This window comes from Anomaloglossus baeobatrachus, chromosome 1 (genome assembly GCF_048569485.1).
Source record: "Anomaloglossus baeobatrachus isolate aAnoBae1 chromosome 1, aAnoBae1.hap1, whole genome shotgun sequence".
NCBI classification, from domain to species: Eukaryota; Metazoa; Chordata; class Amphibia; order Anura; family Aromobatidae; genus Anomaloglossus; species Anomaloglossus baeobatrachus.
The window spans coordinates 268,257,770-268,275,189 of record NC_134353.1 but is presented as its reverse complement, the minus strand read 5'-3'; the positions used below and the strand labels follow the sequence as shown (position 1 = coordinate 268,275,189).

Here is a 17,420-nt window from a genome sequence, read left to right as displayed (position 1 = left end):
GCCTGCTTTACATGTTACGATTTCGCATACGATATCGTATGCGATCATAACCGCCCCCATCGTATGTGCGGCACGTTTAATTTGTTGAATGTGCCGCACAAACGATTAACCCCCGTCACACGTACTTACCCGTCCATACGACCTTGATGTGGGCGGCGAACGTCCACTTCCTGGAGTGGGAGGGACGTTCGGCATCACATCGACGTCACGCGGCAGCCGGTCAATAGAAGCGGAGGGGCGGAGATGAGCAGGACTTAAACATCCCGCCCCACCTCCTTCATTCTGCATTGCTGGCCGGGAGCCGCAGGACGCAGGTAAGATCTGTTCATCGTTCCTGGGGTGTCACACACTGCGATGTGTTCTACCCCGGGTACGATGAACAATCTGACGTTCAATTTTTAGGAATTGAACGACGTGCATGCGATGAACGTTTTAACATTCAATCGCAATCGCATGTACCTGTCACACACTACATTATAACTTACGATGCCGGATGTGCGTCACTTACGACGTGACCCCGCCGACACATTGTAAGATATATTGTAGCGTGTAAAGCGGGCTTAACTGATGTAGCTGCTTGAGAAAATGCCAAGGGGATGTAAAGCTGTCATCAGTGCAAAAGAGGAATCAAAACATTAACGCATATTCTGGCTTGTTTCATATGTGTTTCTTTACTCCTTGTTTCCACATGTGTTAACTTGAAAAGTTGTAATTAACACTTTTGAGGCGTAAATTAAAAAAAAGTACTGCAGTTCATTACACAGGCACATAAGATGTCTCACCTTTTACTGTTTGTCTTAAATTTTGGTAAATTTTCTGGGCGGGCTTCACCACACCTTATCCTACACATTCTCCACTTTTTTTTTTTTTCAAAGCTGGCCTAGACTGAAGTAAAAATGCGAAAGCTGCAAAATCATTGCACAACCTCAGTTTGTGCAAAAAAATTTGCAACATTTCTAAAAGTCTGAAATAAACACCTAAATGAAGCGGGCCCCATAAGATTATACTGGGATTATATTCTGCATTTTGCATTATAACTGATTTGCTATTTTATTTTTTTGTGTGTTATTTCTACATTAATTATTCAGAACAATGGTCAGAAAATGGAGCAGCTTCAACCACAGTATCAATCCAAGGACACTAATCTCTTGAGAAGGGTGAATGCATTAGAAGTTGTAAGTACAGTTTTGCTCATTAAATGAAGGATATCTTTTTAAGTAATAGAGAATATTGTAAAGTATGTTGCTATGCTTTATGCTAAAAACTGGATATGCAACAACATTTTTGGCATAAAGAAAGTTATTAAGGAAACTTTCCAACATTGTAAACTACTTTGGCTAATTTATGCATGTTTTTTTGCATATTTATTTACATAAACATAAAAAAACAGCTTACATCTGTGTACAATGAATAATGACAAAAATGCAGTTTAAATATATCTAATCTTTGTTTCAAAAGTGCAAATAAATTGTATGTTTGCAATATAGAGTTTTCTTCTAACGCATTTATGACATATTGTTGAAGATTTTTGGTAACTTACATGCGTTTTCTCACAAAAGGTATACTTTGCTTAAACCAAAGACATTTAATTCAGCTTTGATCTTTTGTTTAAAACATCACTCCAGGGTATTTTGTTTTTTTATTTTACCATTGAAGTGGTGCTTTAAATTTAAGTTCCATAACCCCTGTCTCATCCTCACCCTCCAGCGTCTGCACACTATATCACTGCCGCTTCATTGTCTCCAGTGATTTGAGACCTGCCGGCAGCCCCAGTATTTCATGGAGTGAGACAGAGGTCACAACTCATTACAACTCTATGAGAGCCTCATTCTGACTCTCACAGAGCAGCATCGAGAGCTTGTCACATGTCTTCTGACTTTCGGACAGTCAGATGTTAAGGGCACAGAACGGCACCTCATGACTGGAGTGATGCTGAAAAAAAAACAAGCCGCTGGAGAGGGAGTATAAGACAGTGGTCAGGGCACTTAGATTAAAACACTACTCCAGCGGTGAGATAAGAAATAATGCTGTTAAAGGTGGATATTTTTTTGTGAAAAGAAAAATTAAAACCTATTTTATACATTGCCAAATAATTTCAGGAAATAATCTCTAAAAAAAGTAATATGTTTTTAATTATTCAATCTAAAATATATTTTAGAATATAAAATCCATGACAAAGTTAACTTCAAACCATGGAGAAGACATGAAATCTCTACTGGCCCAGTCGAAAACTAATGGAATAAAGGTATATATATATATATTCATTAATGTAAATATATACATTTTATAATTGTTTATACTCAATAAATAAATCAGTCAAATTAAATCTTTGTTAAATGGTATCATAAAGACAGAAGACAAGTTGCATAGGTCTGACTTCTTTAACCCCTTCACGTCCGAGGTTGTTCCCATATTTCCTAAATCATGATGGGGTGATCACTGCCGGCTGCTGCTGCGATTCCCGCACATGACACCTGATTTGAATAGCTGGCATATGTGTCTCAGAGGTGCAGGTGATCCACGATCCACCAGTGCCTGTTAACCACTTGAATTGGCTGTCAAAATGTCACAGTGCAATTTAAATGCCCGGAGCGAGTAACGCGCAGTTATCCGCTACCATCAGAAGCCCCGTGATGAAATCAGGGGAAGCCAATGGTTGCCATGGTAGCACAGGGTCATGTGATGACTTTAGTGCTATTATGACTCACTTCCTGTAACAGCTGGCAGAGCACTGACTGTTACAGAAGATGAGCATTTTTCCTGTTCAGAGCTGTGCAGCTCTGATCAAGAAAAATGAATGAGCAATCAGACTGCTGATCCTTATAGTCGACCAGGGGGACTAGTTAAATAAAAAAAAGTAAAAAAAGTTGTAAAGATTTTAAAAAATAAAAAATCTAGAAAAAACATTGAAAATTAAACGGTTATTTAAATAAAAAATATACACACATTTAGTACCACCGTGTTCAGTAATGACCGATCTGTCAAAATATAAAATCAATTAACCTGATCAGTAAATGACATAGCGACAAAAAATTTAAAATGTCAAAATTACATTTTTTAGCTTTCACAAATTTTGCTCAAAATGCAATAACAGTCAGCTCAAGACACAAAAAATAAGTCATCACTGAGCCTCAGATCCCAACAAATGAGAGTGCTACAGTTCGTGGAAAACCTCTGAATTTTTTTAACCCCTTAGATAAAAGTAAACCTATACATGTTTTGTGTCTACGAACTAGTACCTACCTGAGGTATCCTATAGACACATCAGTTTCACCATATAGTGAACACAGTGAATAAAATATACCCAAAACAATCATGTAAATGCATTTTTTTTGCAATTTTTCAGTATACTATTTGGTAAAACATATGGTAGCATTTAAAAATACAACTCATCCCGCAAAAAAACAAGCTCTCATATGGTACGATTGATGGAAAAATAAAAAAGTTATGGCTCTCAGAAAAAGGCAAACAAAAAAAAAAACGAAAAATGGAAAATCGACCGGGGTGAAGGCATTAACACCTAGTGATCAATTATTATTACTGGAAGAATCTACATATGGCTACCAATTTCCCATGCATCCATGCTTGTAAGTGAAATGTAGCATTGCATCTTAACTATTCAAATCTATTCTGACTATTCATCTAACTATGCGATGCATGGTTGGGTCAGGTCTACCAGAGAAGTATCTACTGTTAGGCCACGCTCTCCATTGTGGCTCATATAGTAGTGTGTATTCAGATGTAGAAGTACAGAGAAACTGTTTTGTCTCACCTGGTTCCATTTTCTTCCATCAGCTGGTTTCTGCACATGCACAATTTGTTTCTATATATGTATAGAGAAAATACGCTCTTCTTATTGTGATCTAGATATGCCGTGTGATATACCTTCTACTGATCCTCCTTCAATCTGTTTCATTCAAATACTGATTGAGAATCCTGCAGATCCACCTCTCTCTTCACTAAGATTTTATACTTGCAGTTTAACTGAAAATTAAACTTTTTTTAAAAATGTCCCCTTTATTACGAATATTTATGTAAAAACAAATATTAACAATTTTACTAACATATATTTGGTACCGCAAAATCCATAACAACACTATCTATAAATCTGACACACTATTTAACCCCCTACAGTTATCACAGTAAAAAAAAAAAAATTATGCAAGAAACAATGTTTTTTTCATCATAGCTCCAAAATAAAAGTAGAATAAAATGCAATCAAAAATGCGAATGTAAATAAAAACCACACAACTCCATCAGTGGAAAAATAAAATAAAGCTATAGCTTTCAGAATACAGCGATGCAATAACAAAACTTTTTCTATAAAATTGTTTTCATTGTATAAAAGTGGCAAAATATAAAAAAGAAAAAATAAATATGGTATCCCTGTAACCATGCTGATCCAAAGAATAAATATGTCCTATCACTTTTACTACACGGTAAACCGCATAAAAAAACAATTCCTGATTTGCTGGTTTTTGTTCATGCTGCATCCCAACAATTGGAGTAGAAAGCAATCAAAAAATAGTATGTGCCCAAAAATGGTAACAATAAAAACATCAACTCATCTCGCAAGCAACAAGCCTTGACAAGACTCTGTCACAGAACTATAGAAAAATTATAGCTCTCAAAATAAAGTGATGCAAAAACTTGTTTTTGTAAAAAAAAAAAAAAAAAGGTTTTTGTAGTGTATAATAGCTACCAAGTATAAATAACCAATTAAAATCTGATATCGCTGCAATTGCACAGACCTGAAGAATAAAGCTGTCTAAGCTCTTATACCACACAGAGAATGACGTAAAAAATAATTAACATAATTTCTTGACCTGCAGTTGATTTATTCATTTAGCCTTCCAAAGAGTGCAGTAAGGCTCGGCTCACATTTATCCTGAACTTAATGCTGAGCACTTACATCGGAGCTTTCTTGTAAAGCTCTAAAATATGTTATTCAGACAGAAACCCCAACAGAATGTTTACTATATTGAGACAGAAGGAGCATTGGAAGTTGAATAGAATTATATCTAGAATCTAATGCCTTATTTCAGAAAAATCCACATTTTTGTTAATATGTAAATGAGCTGTTAAGATCTATGGGACAGACACAGATCTCTTTGAGACTATGCCTCCAGAGCTTATTTTAATTGAAAGGGGGCACTACAAGTGTGATATGTAATGATGCACAGTTTTTAATCAGGCACAGCTCTACAGTGAGATCAGGAGAGCCCAGTGCTTGGAGTAGACCAGACATAAGACATACCCTTCTTTAGTTTTGATATCATATATTTTACATAAAACATGGATTTCTCAGCAATAAGACATCAGATAGCATACATCAAAGTATAATGTTCTTCGACTATCTACGATGTTCCTGTCCATATGTTTGGGGGGTTGCTCCTACTACCAAACGCCCTTTAATTCTTGATACAGTACTTTCAAAGCACAGATTATAGATATTTCTTGTCTGTGCTTTGAATGGAACAAAGCCTGACTCATGGAACATATAGAGCTTGCGTGGTATCACAAGTAGTGCCTGAAGTATTACAGACGACAAGAGAGCCTCAGGATAGCTCATACTAGATGAAATTGGAAAAATATTAGCAGACAGAAACTGTGAACAGAAATGTATCCATCTTGAAACTTTATAGCAGTCTCATGATCGTTTCTTGGAATTGACATGAGTGGCACAACTCTGGTAGAGAAGCCAGAGCGCAATGTATCTTGAGAAATGTAGTAGAGAGACAAACAGTGAGAGCTTGCAAGAAGTTCAGGAGGTAAACAATAACAGACCTAGATGATTGCTGTAGAGGAGAGCTAAAAATTGAAAATAAAGACAGCAGGATATATGGGGACACAATACAGGCATGGCTAAGTTGTTGATTCTTTTTTGTTTGGGAAGGCCGGAAATATCCTTTTAAGGCTACTTTCACACTTCCGTTTTTTTTGCATCAGTCACAATCCGTTTTGTGACCGATGAGACGGATGCGTAGCACTTTGTTGTAAAAGTGATGCAATGGATCCGTTAAAAAACTGATCCATCGTATGGTTTTTTTTTCTGTGTGAAAGGTCATTTGGTAGTGAAAACCTATGTGAAGCCATCCCGGAAGGAGAGGAGAGAGAGAGAGAGTTTACACATCTGAGCATGCTCAGTTGCTAAAAGACGGGTCCGTCACCGGAATCCGTTATCTGACGAATCCCGACAGATTCCGTCGCTCATAGGTTTCCATTAAAACACACAACAGACGCATCTGTTGCTGTCAGTTTTTTTGCCGCATAGAAAAAAACATTACATTCTGCGTTGCTTCTGTCCGACGGTCGGTCACTCCATGACTGATCCGTCGCAAAACGGTTGCAACGCAAGGCCATCAGTCGCAATTTGTTATTAATACAAGTCTATGGGAAAAAAATGAATCCTGAAAAATATTTTGCAGGATTCAGTTTTTTATCAAAGCGACGGATTGTGACTGAGGGAAAAAATGGAAGTGTGAAAGCAACCTAAGAGAACAGACTCTGGCATCTTTTGGTTTGTTTATTTTGTAATTATAGGATAATTAAAAAAAGCAGTTTACCTCCGTAGATAACACTAAACAAATTTGTTCAATTGTAGAAATATTGTATAAAGTAAAATATAAGACAACATAAAAAATGTAGTAGCACTGCATTCCAGTCTCAGATTTCAAAGGGTCAACTTCATTTGCAGATGAGCATTGTAATTTATACAGTAATTTGTATTTTATTACGTTTTATTACATTTTTCACAGTACGAGAAAGCACTGGAACGACAGTTCAACAATATGACCACAGCACTGAACAGCCTTCAAAATCGCCTGGAGGAGGTCAGTACAATTTCCTGTGCATGTTCAATTAATTTAATGGAAATTACATGCTTTTTACTGAAAATGTAATATAGTCTACAATGGGTCCACAAAAGCATAAAATAGCCTAGTGTCTTGTAATAAATACTTCCCATTAGAATTCCAATTGTTAGAAGAAGTTCTATTCTAGAAATGGTACATAATGTACATAATGTAACTAATTCAACCCTACATGATCTATTTTCTAAATGAGAGGTGGTTTCAAAGTAGAAGATTTTAAAGCAGGGTATGACTTCAGATTGTTCAAAGTTTTGGAAGTTGAAACCTAAGGTAAAGTGACAAAAAAAAATGTACTTTTTATGACAGAAATGATTCAATCATTTTGGATTTTTTTTTTATCTTTCCCTAAGGCTAGAGCGGTTAACTTAGGAAAAGCCCATGGTCGATATTTATATTTATATTTTCAGGCAGAGCTATATTCTTATCTTCAGGCATAAGTCTATATTTTTTCCAATAGACATTATATACATGAAATCTACACTTATTTCTCCCATTTACATTACATTATATTTTGCCTCCAAATCACTTGTTGATACGATTATTCGATTTCTTTAATAATAATAATAATAATAATAATAATTTTATCTATTCTAAACTATTTTAACAAGAGTTGTAAATATTCACAATTTCCACTCACTAGTATGCAGTCACCTATTTATATTCCGCTAATAGTGGTCACTTCATTATAAAATCTACTTTGAAGTGCCTACACGCGAATTTTGGCACAGTATGGCCACATAGGAACAGTATCCATAAAATACTGATGTTCACACAATTATGTCCAATTTCATTAACAATTGTGCCAATAAAGCTAACCGAATATATCCACTGAGTACCATAGTTAAAAAGTATTCCTTTATTAATATACAGTGCCTACAAGTAGTATTCAACCCCCTGCAGATTTAGCAGGTTTGATAAGATGCAAATAAGTTAGAGCCTGCAAACTTCAAACAAGAGCAGGATTTATTAACAGATGCATAAATCTTACAAACCAACAAGTTATGTTGCTCAGTTAAATTTTAATAAATTTTCAACATAAAAGTGTGGGTCAATTATTATTCAACCCCTAGGTTTAATATTTTGTGGAATAACCCTTATTTGCAATTACAGCTAATAATCGTCTTTTATAAGACCTGATCAGGCCGGCACAGGTCTCTGGAGTTATCTTGGCCCACTCCTCCATGCAGATCTTCTCCAAGTTATCTAGGTTATTTGGGTGTCTCATGTGGACTTTAATCTTGAGCTCCTTCCACAAGTTTTCAATTGGGTTAAGGTCAGGAGACTGACTAGGCCACTGCAACACCTTGATTTTTTTCCTCTTGAACCAGGCCTTGGTTTTCTTGGCTGTGTGCTTTGGGTCGTTGTCTTGTTGGAAGATGAAATGACGACCCATCTTAAGATCCTTGATGGAGGAGCGGAGGTTCTTGGCCAAAATCTCCAGGTAGGCCGTGCTATCCATCTTCCCATGGATGCGGACCAGATGGCCAGGCCCCTTGGCTGAGAAACAGCCTCACAGCATGATGCTGCCACCACCATGCTTGACTGTAGGGATGGTATTCTTGGGGTCGTATGCAGTGCCATCCAGTCTCCAAACGTCACGTGTGTGGTTGGCACCAAAGATCTCGATCTTGGTCTCATCAGACCAGAGAACCTTGAACCAGTCTGTCTCAGAGTCCTCCAAGTGATCATGAGCAAACTGTAGACGAGCCTTGACATGACGCTTTGAAAGTAAAGGTACCTTACTGGCTCGTCTGGAACGGAGACCATTGCGGTGGAGTACGTTACTTATGGTATTGACTGAAACCAATTTCCCCACTGCCATGAGATCTTCCCAGAGCTCCTTCCTTGTTGTCCTTGGGTTAGCCTTGACTCTTCGGACAAGCCTGGCCTCGGCACGGGTGGAAACTTTCAAAGGCTGTCCAGGCCGTGGAAGGCTAACAGTAGTTCCATAAGCCTTCCACTTCCGGATGATGCTCCCAACAGTGGAGACAGGTAGGCCCAACTCCTTGGAAAGGGTTTTGTACCCCTTGCCAGCCTTGTGACCCTCCACGATCTTGTCTCTGATGGCCTTGGAATGCTCCTTTGTCTTTCCCATGTTGACCAAGTATGATTGCTGTTCACAAGTTTGGGGAGGGTCTTAATTAGTCAGAAAAGGCTGGAAAAAGAGATAATTAATCCAAACATGTGAAGCTCATTGTTCTTTGTGCCTGAAATACTTCTTAATACTTTAGGGGAACCAAACAGAATTGTTGTGGTTTGAGGGGTTGAATAATAAATGACCCTCTGAATAAACTTTTCACAATTTAAAAAAAAAATAAAAAAAGAAATAACATTCTTTTTTGCTACAGTGCATTTCACACTTCCAGGCTGATCTACAGTCCAAATGTCACAATGCCAAGTTAATTCCGAATGTGTAAACCTGCTAAATCTGCAGGGGGTTGAATACTACTTGTAGGCACTGTAGGTTTAACACCAACTATACCCTACAAATACCAACGGACATAATAACACACCAATAGACACAATAACACACATACAGGGTGTTATTCCACAAAATATTAAACCTAGGGGTTGAATAATAATAATTGACCCACACTTTTATGTTGAAAATTTATTAAAATTTAACTGAGCAACATAACTTGTTGGTTTGTAAGATTTATGCATCTGTTAATAAATCCTGCTCTTGTTTTAAGTTTGCAGGCTCTAACTTATTTGCATCTTATCAAACCTGCTAAATCTGCAGGGGGTTGAAGACTACTTGTAGGCACTGTATGACCTTTGAAAACCTGGTCAAAAAAATGAAGAGACCTTAATAGGAGCTAATGGAGGAATACAAACTGTTACCTAAGGGGAGTAAATACTACCTATGAATGGAGGTTTAGCACCATTTATTTATGTTTGGTTCAAGATGGAAGGTATCCGACAACGCGGCAACCAAAAAACGTAATTTTGGCATTTGGAATTTTTTTGCTGCTATGCCATGTACTGATCAGATTAATTGATTTTATATTTTGATAGATTGGCATTTCTAAACACGCGATACCAAATGTGTGTATATTTTTTTTTTTTTTTAATCCTTTAATTTTCAATGAGGCAAAAGGGAGGTGATTTGAAGTTTTAGGGGTTTTTTATTTTTTTTTTTTTTAAAGTTTTTTATTTTTTTTTATTAGTCCCCATAGAGGACTATGAAGCGGGCTTTACACGCTGCAATCTCGCTAGCGAGATGACAAGCGATGAACCCGCACCCGTCGGTTGAGCGACACGGGCATATTGCTGCTCGTGTCGCACAACCTCGTTTACCCCCGTCACACGGACTTACCTGCCCTGCGACGTCGCTCTGGCCGGCGACCCGCCTCCTTCCTAAGGGGGCGGGTCATGCGGCGTCACAGCGACGTCACACTGCAGGCGGCCAATAGCAGCGGAGGGGCGGAAATGAGCGGGACATAAACATCCCACCCACCTCCTTCCTTCCGCATAGCCAGTGGAGGCAGGTAAGGAGATGTTCCTCGCTCCTACGATGTCACACATAGCAATGTGTGCTGCCGCAGGAATGAAGAACAACATCGCTAATTAGAAATAAACGATTTTTTGTTTTAGGCCGACCTCTCCACGGCAAACGATTTGCTGCTTTTGCGATAATTTTAGATCGCACAAAACTGTTACACGCTACGATATCATTAATGACGCCGGATGTGCATCACAAACAACGTGACCTTGATGATAAAACATTAACGATATCATAGCGTGTAAAGCCCTCTTAAGAATCAGCAGTCTGATAGCTCATTCTTTTCTCCCAATCAGTGCAGCACCACTCAGATCGGGAGAAATGATCATCTCTTGTAACCTGCAGTACTCGGCTGCTGGTTACAGGACCTGAGTCATGTGAGCTACAGGAGTCATCACATGTCCCTGTGCTACCATGACAACCATCGGATTCACGTGGTCACTTCACATGATGTCCTGTGGCGGGTGGTGAGTATACCTTTACTGCGATCGCCATTAAAATGGCGCTGTCACATTTTGACAGCACCATTTAAAGGGTTAACAGGTATGGGTGGATAATGATCCCACTCATGCCTGCAAGGCACACATGTCAGCTGTACAAATCAGCTGACATGTGCGCGGATCCCTGCCGACAGCCCACAGTAACCAGTGGGGATTAACACTATGACCATTGGGATGTAACTTTACTGCCCACGATCGTTAAGGGGTTAAGGTTTCTTTATTCTTTTGACCAGGCTTTCAATGGTCAATGTGTGTTATTGTGTCTATTGGTGTGTCATTATGTCTATTTGTGTTCGTAGGGTATAGATGGTTTTAAACCTATATTAATAAAGGAATATTTTTAATTAAAGTACACAGTGGGTATATTTGTTAGCTTTATTTATATACTAGTTGTACTACCTGACTTTGTCCCCGGGTTAATAACTGCTGTTAACAAAATAGAATGTATTAACAAAAATGTATTCTGCACACAAAAAAACAAAAAACAAATAGATATAAATGTAATTATTAAAAGGCAAAAACTAAGCTAATAGAAGCATTTCACAACATATATTTCAACACCACAGATATTCCACACAGATTTAACTAAATTGGCCAAGTAATGTGCTCCGTCTGTCTCTTTCCAGATCTGTCTCTTTCCCCATCTGTCTCTTTCCCCGTCTGTCTCTGTCTGTCTCTTTCCAGGTCTGTCTCTTTCCAGGTCTGTCTCTTTCCAGGTCTGCCTCTTTCCAGGTCTGCCTCTTTCCAGGTCTGCCTCTTTCCTCGTCTGCCTGTCTCTGTCTCTTTCTTTGTCTGTCTCTATCTCTGTTTCTTTCCCCATCTGTCTCTTTCCAGGTCTGTCTCTTTCCCAGTTCTGTCTCTTTCCCCATCTGTCTCCCCGTCTCTTTGTCTGTGTCTTTTCCTGTCTGTCTCTTTCCCTGTCTGCCTGTCTTTGTCTGTCTCTTTTTCTCTGTCTCTTTCCCCGTCTGTCTCTATCAAGGTCTGTGTCTTTCCCCATCTATCTTTGTCTGTCTCTCTGGCTGTCTCCTCCTTCCCTGTCTGCCTGTCTCTGTCCCTGTCTGCATGTCTGTCTGTCTCTTTCCCCATCTGTCTCTTTCCAGGTCTGTCTCTTTCCAGGTCTTTCTCTGTCTCTTTCTTTCCCTGTCTGTCTCTGTCTGTTTTTTCACCGTCTGTCTCTGTCTGTCTCTGTCTGTCTCTTTCACCATTTGTCTCTGTCTGTCTCTTTCCCTGTCTATCTCTATCTCTCTGTCTCTTTCCCTGTCTGTCTTTGTCTGTCTCTCTCTATCCGTCTCCCCACTGACATCTTATTACCTCACATATAAGCTTCTTATACTATGAATGTCTTTTGTTCATTTAGCAACCAATCACAGCTCCTACTAATAACCTGTAGTTCCAGGCTCCATTTACTTTAATGAAGGCATGTTTTTTGGAGAGTAACTGTAAAGGGCGGGGTTAAATTTTCCTGTCAAAACATAGTCTACGACGTTCCCTGAGTCACATGAGGTGTCTGTGGAAAATTTTGGGATTGTAAATGCGATGGTGCAGATATACTTTTCGTTTCACTTTTTCCCCATTATGTAGATAGGGGCAAAATTGATTGGTAAATTGGAACGCGCAGGGTTAAAATTTCTACTCACAACATAGCCTATGACGCTCTCGGGGTCCAGACGTGTGAGTGTGCAAAATTTTATGGGTGTAGCTGCGACGGTGCAGATGCCAATCCCGGACATACACACACACACACACACACATACATACACACATTCAGCTTTATATATTAGATATTGTACCCTGAATTAATATCTGAATATCTCTGGAACACTCAATTGTGCTCATAAATTAGGAATTGATTAGTGTCAGTGTCTCTTGATTTCTGTTTCCATAGCCGGGCAATTTCCAATTTCGCAGGCAATGCAAAGTGACTTTGAAATGGTTCTATGTTATTCTGGGTCTTGTGTGACATAGCCCTGGCTCAAGAGCTCTGAGGATAACCTTTCCTGCAATTATCCCTCGGTGGGATAGCTGGCTATTTCAGATCCTGAATGCTTGTTCCTTTTCATGTCATAGTTTTGTTAGATCTGGTTTCACACATTCTTTCACTTTTGTTTTGCTACTAGTCTCGTGTTGTTGACCTCAGCCTGTCATTTGACCGTCCACCTGCCTGACGATTCTGTTCTGTTTTGGACATTCTGGTTTTGATGTGGATCCCTGACTACTCTTTGGCAACCAGCTAACTTGGCCACTGCCCATGTAACAAAAATTAAGAAACTATGGTATATTTTGAGACATGGAAAAATTATCCCTTCATTAAGGGACCAAAAATAAGACAAGAAGTATTGGCTTCTCAGCTACCAGTGTTCCCTTTTTGGGGATCTGCAACAGGTTTGCTATTTACAAAATAACTAGACAATGACTTTTTGTCTAGACATCTGAAATGTATCCCATAATTTAGGAAGCTGAAACAGGGTCGCTGTTTTTAAAAGAAAGACAGAAAGACTTTTCAACAAGCTGTGAAAAAAATTATATATGTTATGGAAGAGGTTTCATGTTTGTGTATCCTGAAGAGAGTATGCTTTCCAGCCACAGTACAATATAGGCAGACAACACACTCCACAAGGATAGGAAATGTGTAAGGTGGGCATCTAGTAGCAGTATCAGCAACTGCACAGTGTAGAATATGCCTGGGCGGACAAGGAGGTGTTTGGCAGTGGAAGACCAGTCCTGGCAGCAGCAGTACAGTACAGCACTGGCTATAGTCGCTGTCTAATGGCAGAGGCAGTCACAAACTCAAAAGCCATATGGTACAATAATAGGAAGTGGCTGATATTTGGCAGTAAAGGGTCAGCTCTAGCACTACTGGTAGCAGCACAATATTATACTATAAAACACAGTGGGCAGGCTGAAATGTGTGACTGATGTGGCAATGACAGGAGCAGACACAGCACAGTATAGAAATATGTCATGCCCGGCAAAGAGATGTAAGGTTGTTTATGACCAGCAATGACAGCAACAGTAAAACATTCTAAATGACATTATTGACAAGAAGTAGATGCCCTGCTAGGTATGGGTAATCAGCAATGGCCACAGAACAGTGTAAAAGACAACAAACAGGCAGGTAGATGGAACAGCTGATTTAATAATTCAGAACCAATACATGCTGATGCATTTTTACAAATGCAAGATTTTCCAGACTTGTGGAGATAGCCTAGTCTTTTTGGTTATGACAAGCCACCGACCATACTGAATACTCTCTCTGACCGTACACTGGAGGCTGGACATGACAGTGAACCAAAAGAAAACTGGGCCAGATCTTGCCACCAGTCCAGTATGATAAGTCAGATGTCCATTGGATCTAGGCTTTGCTGTATGAAAGAAACAACAAAGGTATGACTGAACCTGGCTGTTTAGCTTATTTGCTAAAGTGCATCAGGTTGATGCAACAGCAGGTAAAACATCTGGTAAATTAAAATGTAGTTGCTGCTATCTCAACTATTTGTTCGAGACCTACCTAGTGCTGGTAAAGGTGGGAGAACATTACCTCTGCAGAGAGAGGTCTCCTAGTCAATCATCAGATTGGCAGGTTTCTGCTTTGGTAATCTTGATAATAAGCCAATTTGGACTCCCTTCAAAATCTGAAAAAATTCCCCTATTTTGCTCTTATAGCAAGGGAGTAAAAACATGGCTGTTCAACAGTCATCCCTTTGCTAGATGGTAATGTAAAAACTGTTATCTAACAAGCATTCTAGTACAGTTTGTCATGCTTTCTAGCCTTGTTGGTTCACTTTCTGAAACTCCCTATGCTGGATTGTTTTCAAGGCCTACATCATGTCATTCTTATCATTTGCACTCTGATTGTGATCCTTGTTCCATGTCTGTGGCTGGGAAAACTCTATGTAGCTCTCCACATCCACCTGCAGCTGCATCTCCTCCTCCTCCCCTCTTTTAAATACTATGCATGCTACATGGACGTTTATGGTTCCCAACAGCCACAGGACGGTGATAAACATGAATAAGTTGCTGTTCTTCCTCGATCCCCTGTTGCATTCTGGTGAGTGTTGTGAGTGGAAAATTAGGACTGCCTTTCTTGTTTGTAGTGCATAAAGAATTTTGAAAAATATTGGCGTTGTTAAGGTGCTATAGTGCAGTATATCACAGATCAATTAATTCAGTCACACAGATTCTGCAGGTCCAGCACCTTTCTATCTCTTACATCTGTGTGTTATTATTCCCACAATGAGACGACTGCTCCCATTTACTATGTCCTTTAAGGTGTTGTCACACACAGCGATGGCGACAACGACGTCGCTGCTAAGTCACCATTTTCTGTGACGTGGCAGCGCCGTCCTGTCGCTGTTGCTGTGTGTGACATCCAGCAACGAGCTGGCCCCTGCTGTGACGTTGCCGCTCATTGCTGAATGTCCTGCTTCATTTCTTGCTCATCACTCTCCTGCTGTGAAGCACACATCACTGTGTGTGACAGCGAGAGAGCGACGAACTGAAGCGAGCAGGGAGCAGGAGCCTGCGGTAAGCTGTAACCAAGGTAAACATCGGGTAACCAAGAAGCCCTTTCCTTGGTTACCTGATATTTACATTAGTTACTAGCACCGCCGCTCTGACGCTGCCAGTGCCGGCTCCCTGCACTCCTAGACAGAGTACACATCGGGTTAATTACCTGATGTGTACTCCAGCTACGTGAGCAGGGAGCCGGCACTGGCAGCGTAAGAGCACACCGCTTAGCACTGGCTCCCTGCTCACGTAGCTGGAGCCGGAGTACACATCGGGTAATTAACCCGATGTGTACCCTGGCTAGGAGAGCAGGGAGCCAGCGCTAAGCGTGTGCGCTGGTAACAAATGTAAATATTGGGTCATGGTTACCCGATAGTTACCTTAGTTACTAAGTGCAGCATGGCATCCACAGCGACGCGTGTCGTTATGATCGCTGCTGCGTCTGCTGTGTTTGACAGCTAAGCAGCGATCATAACAGCGACTTACTAGGTCGCTGTTGCGTCACAGAAAATGGTGACGTAACAGCGATGTCGTTGTCGCTTTCGCTATGTGTGAACCCAGCTTTAGTGTTGTAGAAGTATACCTCACTATTATTTAAACCTTTCTATTCCTATCTCTAATGATAAGGTAAGTGCTGTGACATCTTATCATTAGGTTGTAAAATCCTAAAATGACCACTGCTTTCCCTGCCTTCAGCTTTTATAGTGGCTGTGATAGCATACCTCCCAACTATTTCAAAAGTAAAAGAGGGAAAAATAATACAGCATGTTAGCTAAATTTTTTACTGCACCCCAAACCAAGATCTATTTACAATGTATTTGTACCCTAGTAGGAGGAGATGTCAGTGGGGGCATGATGACAGTAAGGGACATTTGGCAGACTGAGCAAGGAGAAAATTCAAATCAAGGATTCTGCTGCTGTATTCTGGACTGTTGGGATTTATGTTTTTTACTTCATTCATTTACAGTTATAGCACCCATAGCTTTTTAATTTTAAATTAATCTTTACTATTTGGGGTCTCACTTTTTTTGCGTCAATGTAGCGTAAATGCTGCATTTTTTCTACTGCCTTTTATCTGCATGTTTTCTGTAAGTATCCACACCACAGTACCCAACCTGTGACCATGGCCTTTGCAATATATTGCCAGTGCAGTCTATGGCTCATGGGTTTTTCTGCTCCCTATAATGTTGCCGGTTGGGGGCTTAATTCCCTTAATAATAAACCTCCATAATAGAGAAGATTGAGTAATTTAAATAAACATAAGTATGTAGACAGCAGAGAGATGCTGGCCCCTTCCCCGAAGTTAGGGAAGGAAAAAGAGGAACAGTGGAATAATGAACACACAGCAGTAAAGACATGAGTGACGCCTTCACTGTAGGAGACATCACAGACAGAGTGAAAGTCGGGACGTGCCCATGACCTTCTGAGAAAGCATGGCAGCCCCTCAATTCGGCACAGTCTCACTGAATCTGGGACGATTGGAAACCATATTGAAAGTCGTTCCTGACAGTCTGTATTAGACCATGTCATGTAATAGCTGTAAGGAATTATTCAACCATATTCTGGTTGATGCAATATTCAATGAATGTGTTTTTTGGGTTTTGCTTTTTCGGTATTCATTGTATGTTTAAAATGACCTGGTTCTCCAGATCAGTGCTAATATTGTTTGTTAAAAAAAAAATAAAAAATAAAATTTGGTTGGTGTTGCCTTTTTTATATTTTGAGACCATAATTTTTCTATCTGTATAGCTGTGTGGGTTTTTTTGCGCAACTTGCCATTCTGCTGTTTCAATTTGTTTCTCTTCATTGTATTGGTTACTTTATTTTGTATTTTGATAATTATAACGAACCTGATTTATATGGATGACTTACTATCAAATATATTATTTTTTTTAATATCTTTACTTTTAAGTGATAAAGATTCAAGTCATTAGGTTATTTGCATTTTTTTTTTTAATTTTGAAAACATTTTTTCTATTTTTATACTTTCTTTTTTGTCCCTTTAGTGGATTTCACAACCTGCAATTGTCTGATCAC

The 17,420-nt window shown here is 39.4% G+C and overlaps 1 protein-coding gene across 1 annotated transcript in view; it reads left to right on the top strand.

Annotated features, from left to right (window-relative positions):
* The window catches only part of LOC142311533 (uncharacterized), a 183,382-nt gene that overhangs the window by 72,951 nt on the left and 93,011 nt on the right, over positions 1-17,420 (top strand). The window contains exons 4-6 of the mRNA XM_075350051.1: positions 1,089-1,175; positions 2,159-2,245; positions 6,759-6,833. Of these exons, the coding sequence (XP_075206166.1) occupies positions 1,089-1,175; positions 2,159-2,245; positions 6,759-6,833 (249 nt within the window). The remainder of the gene's footprint in view (positions 1-1,088; positions 1,176-2,158; positions 2,246-6,758; positions 6,834-17,420) is intronic.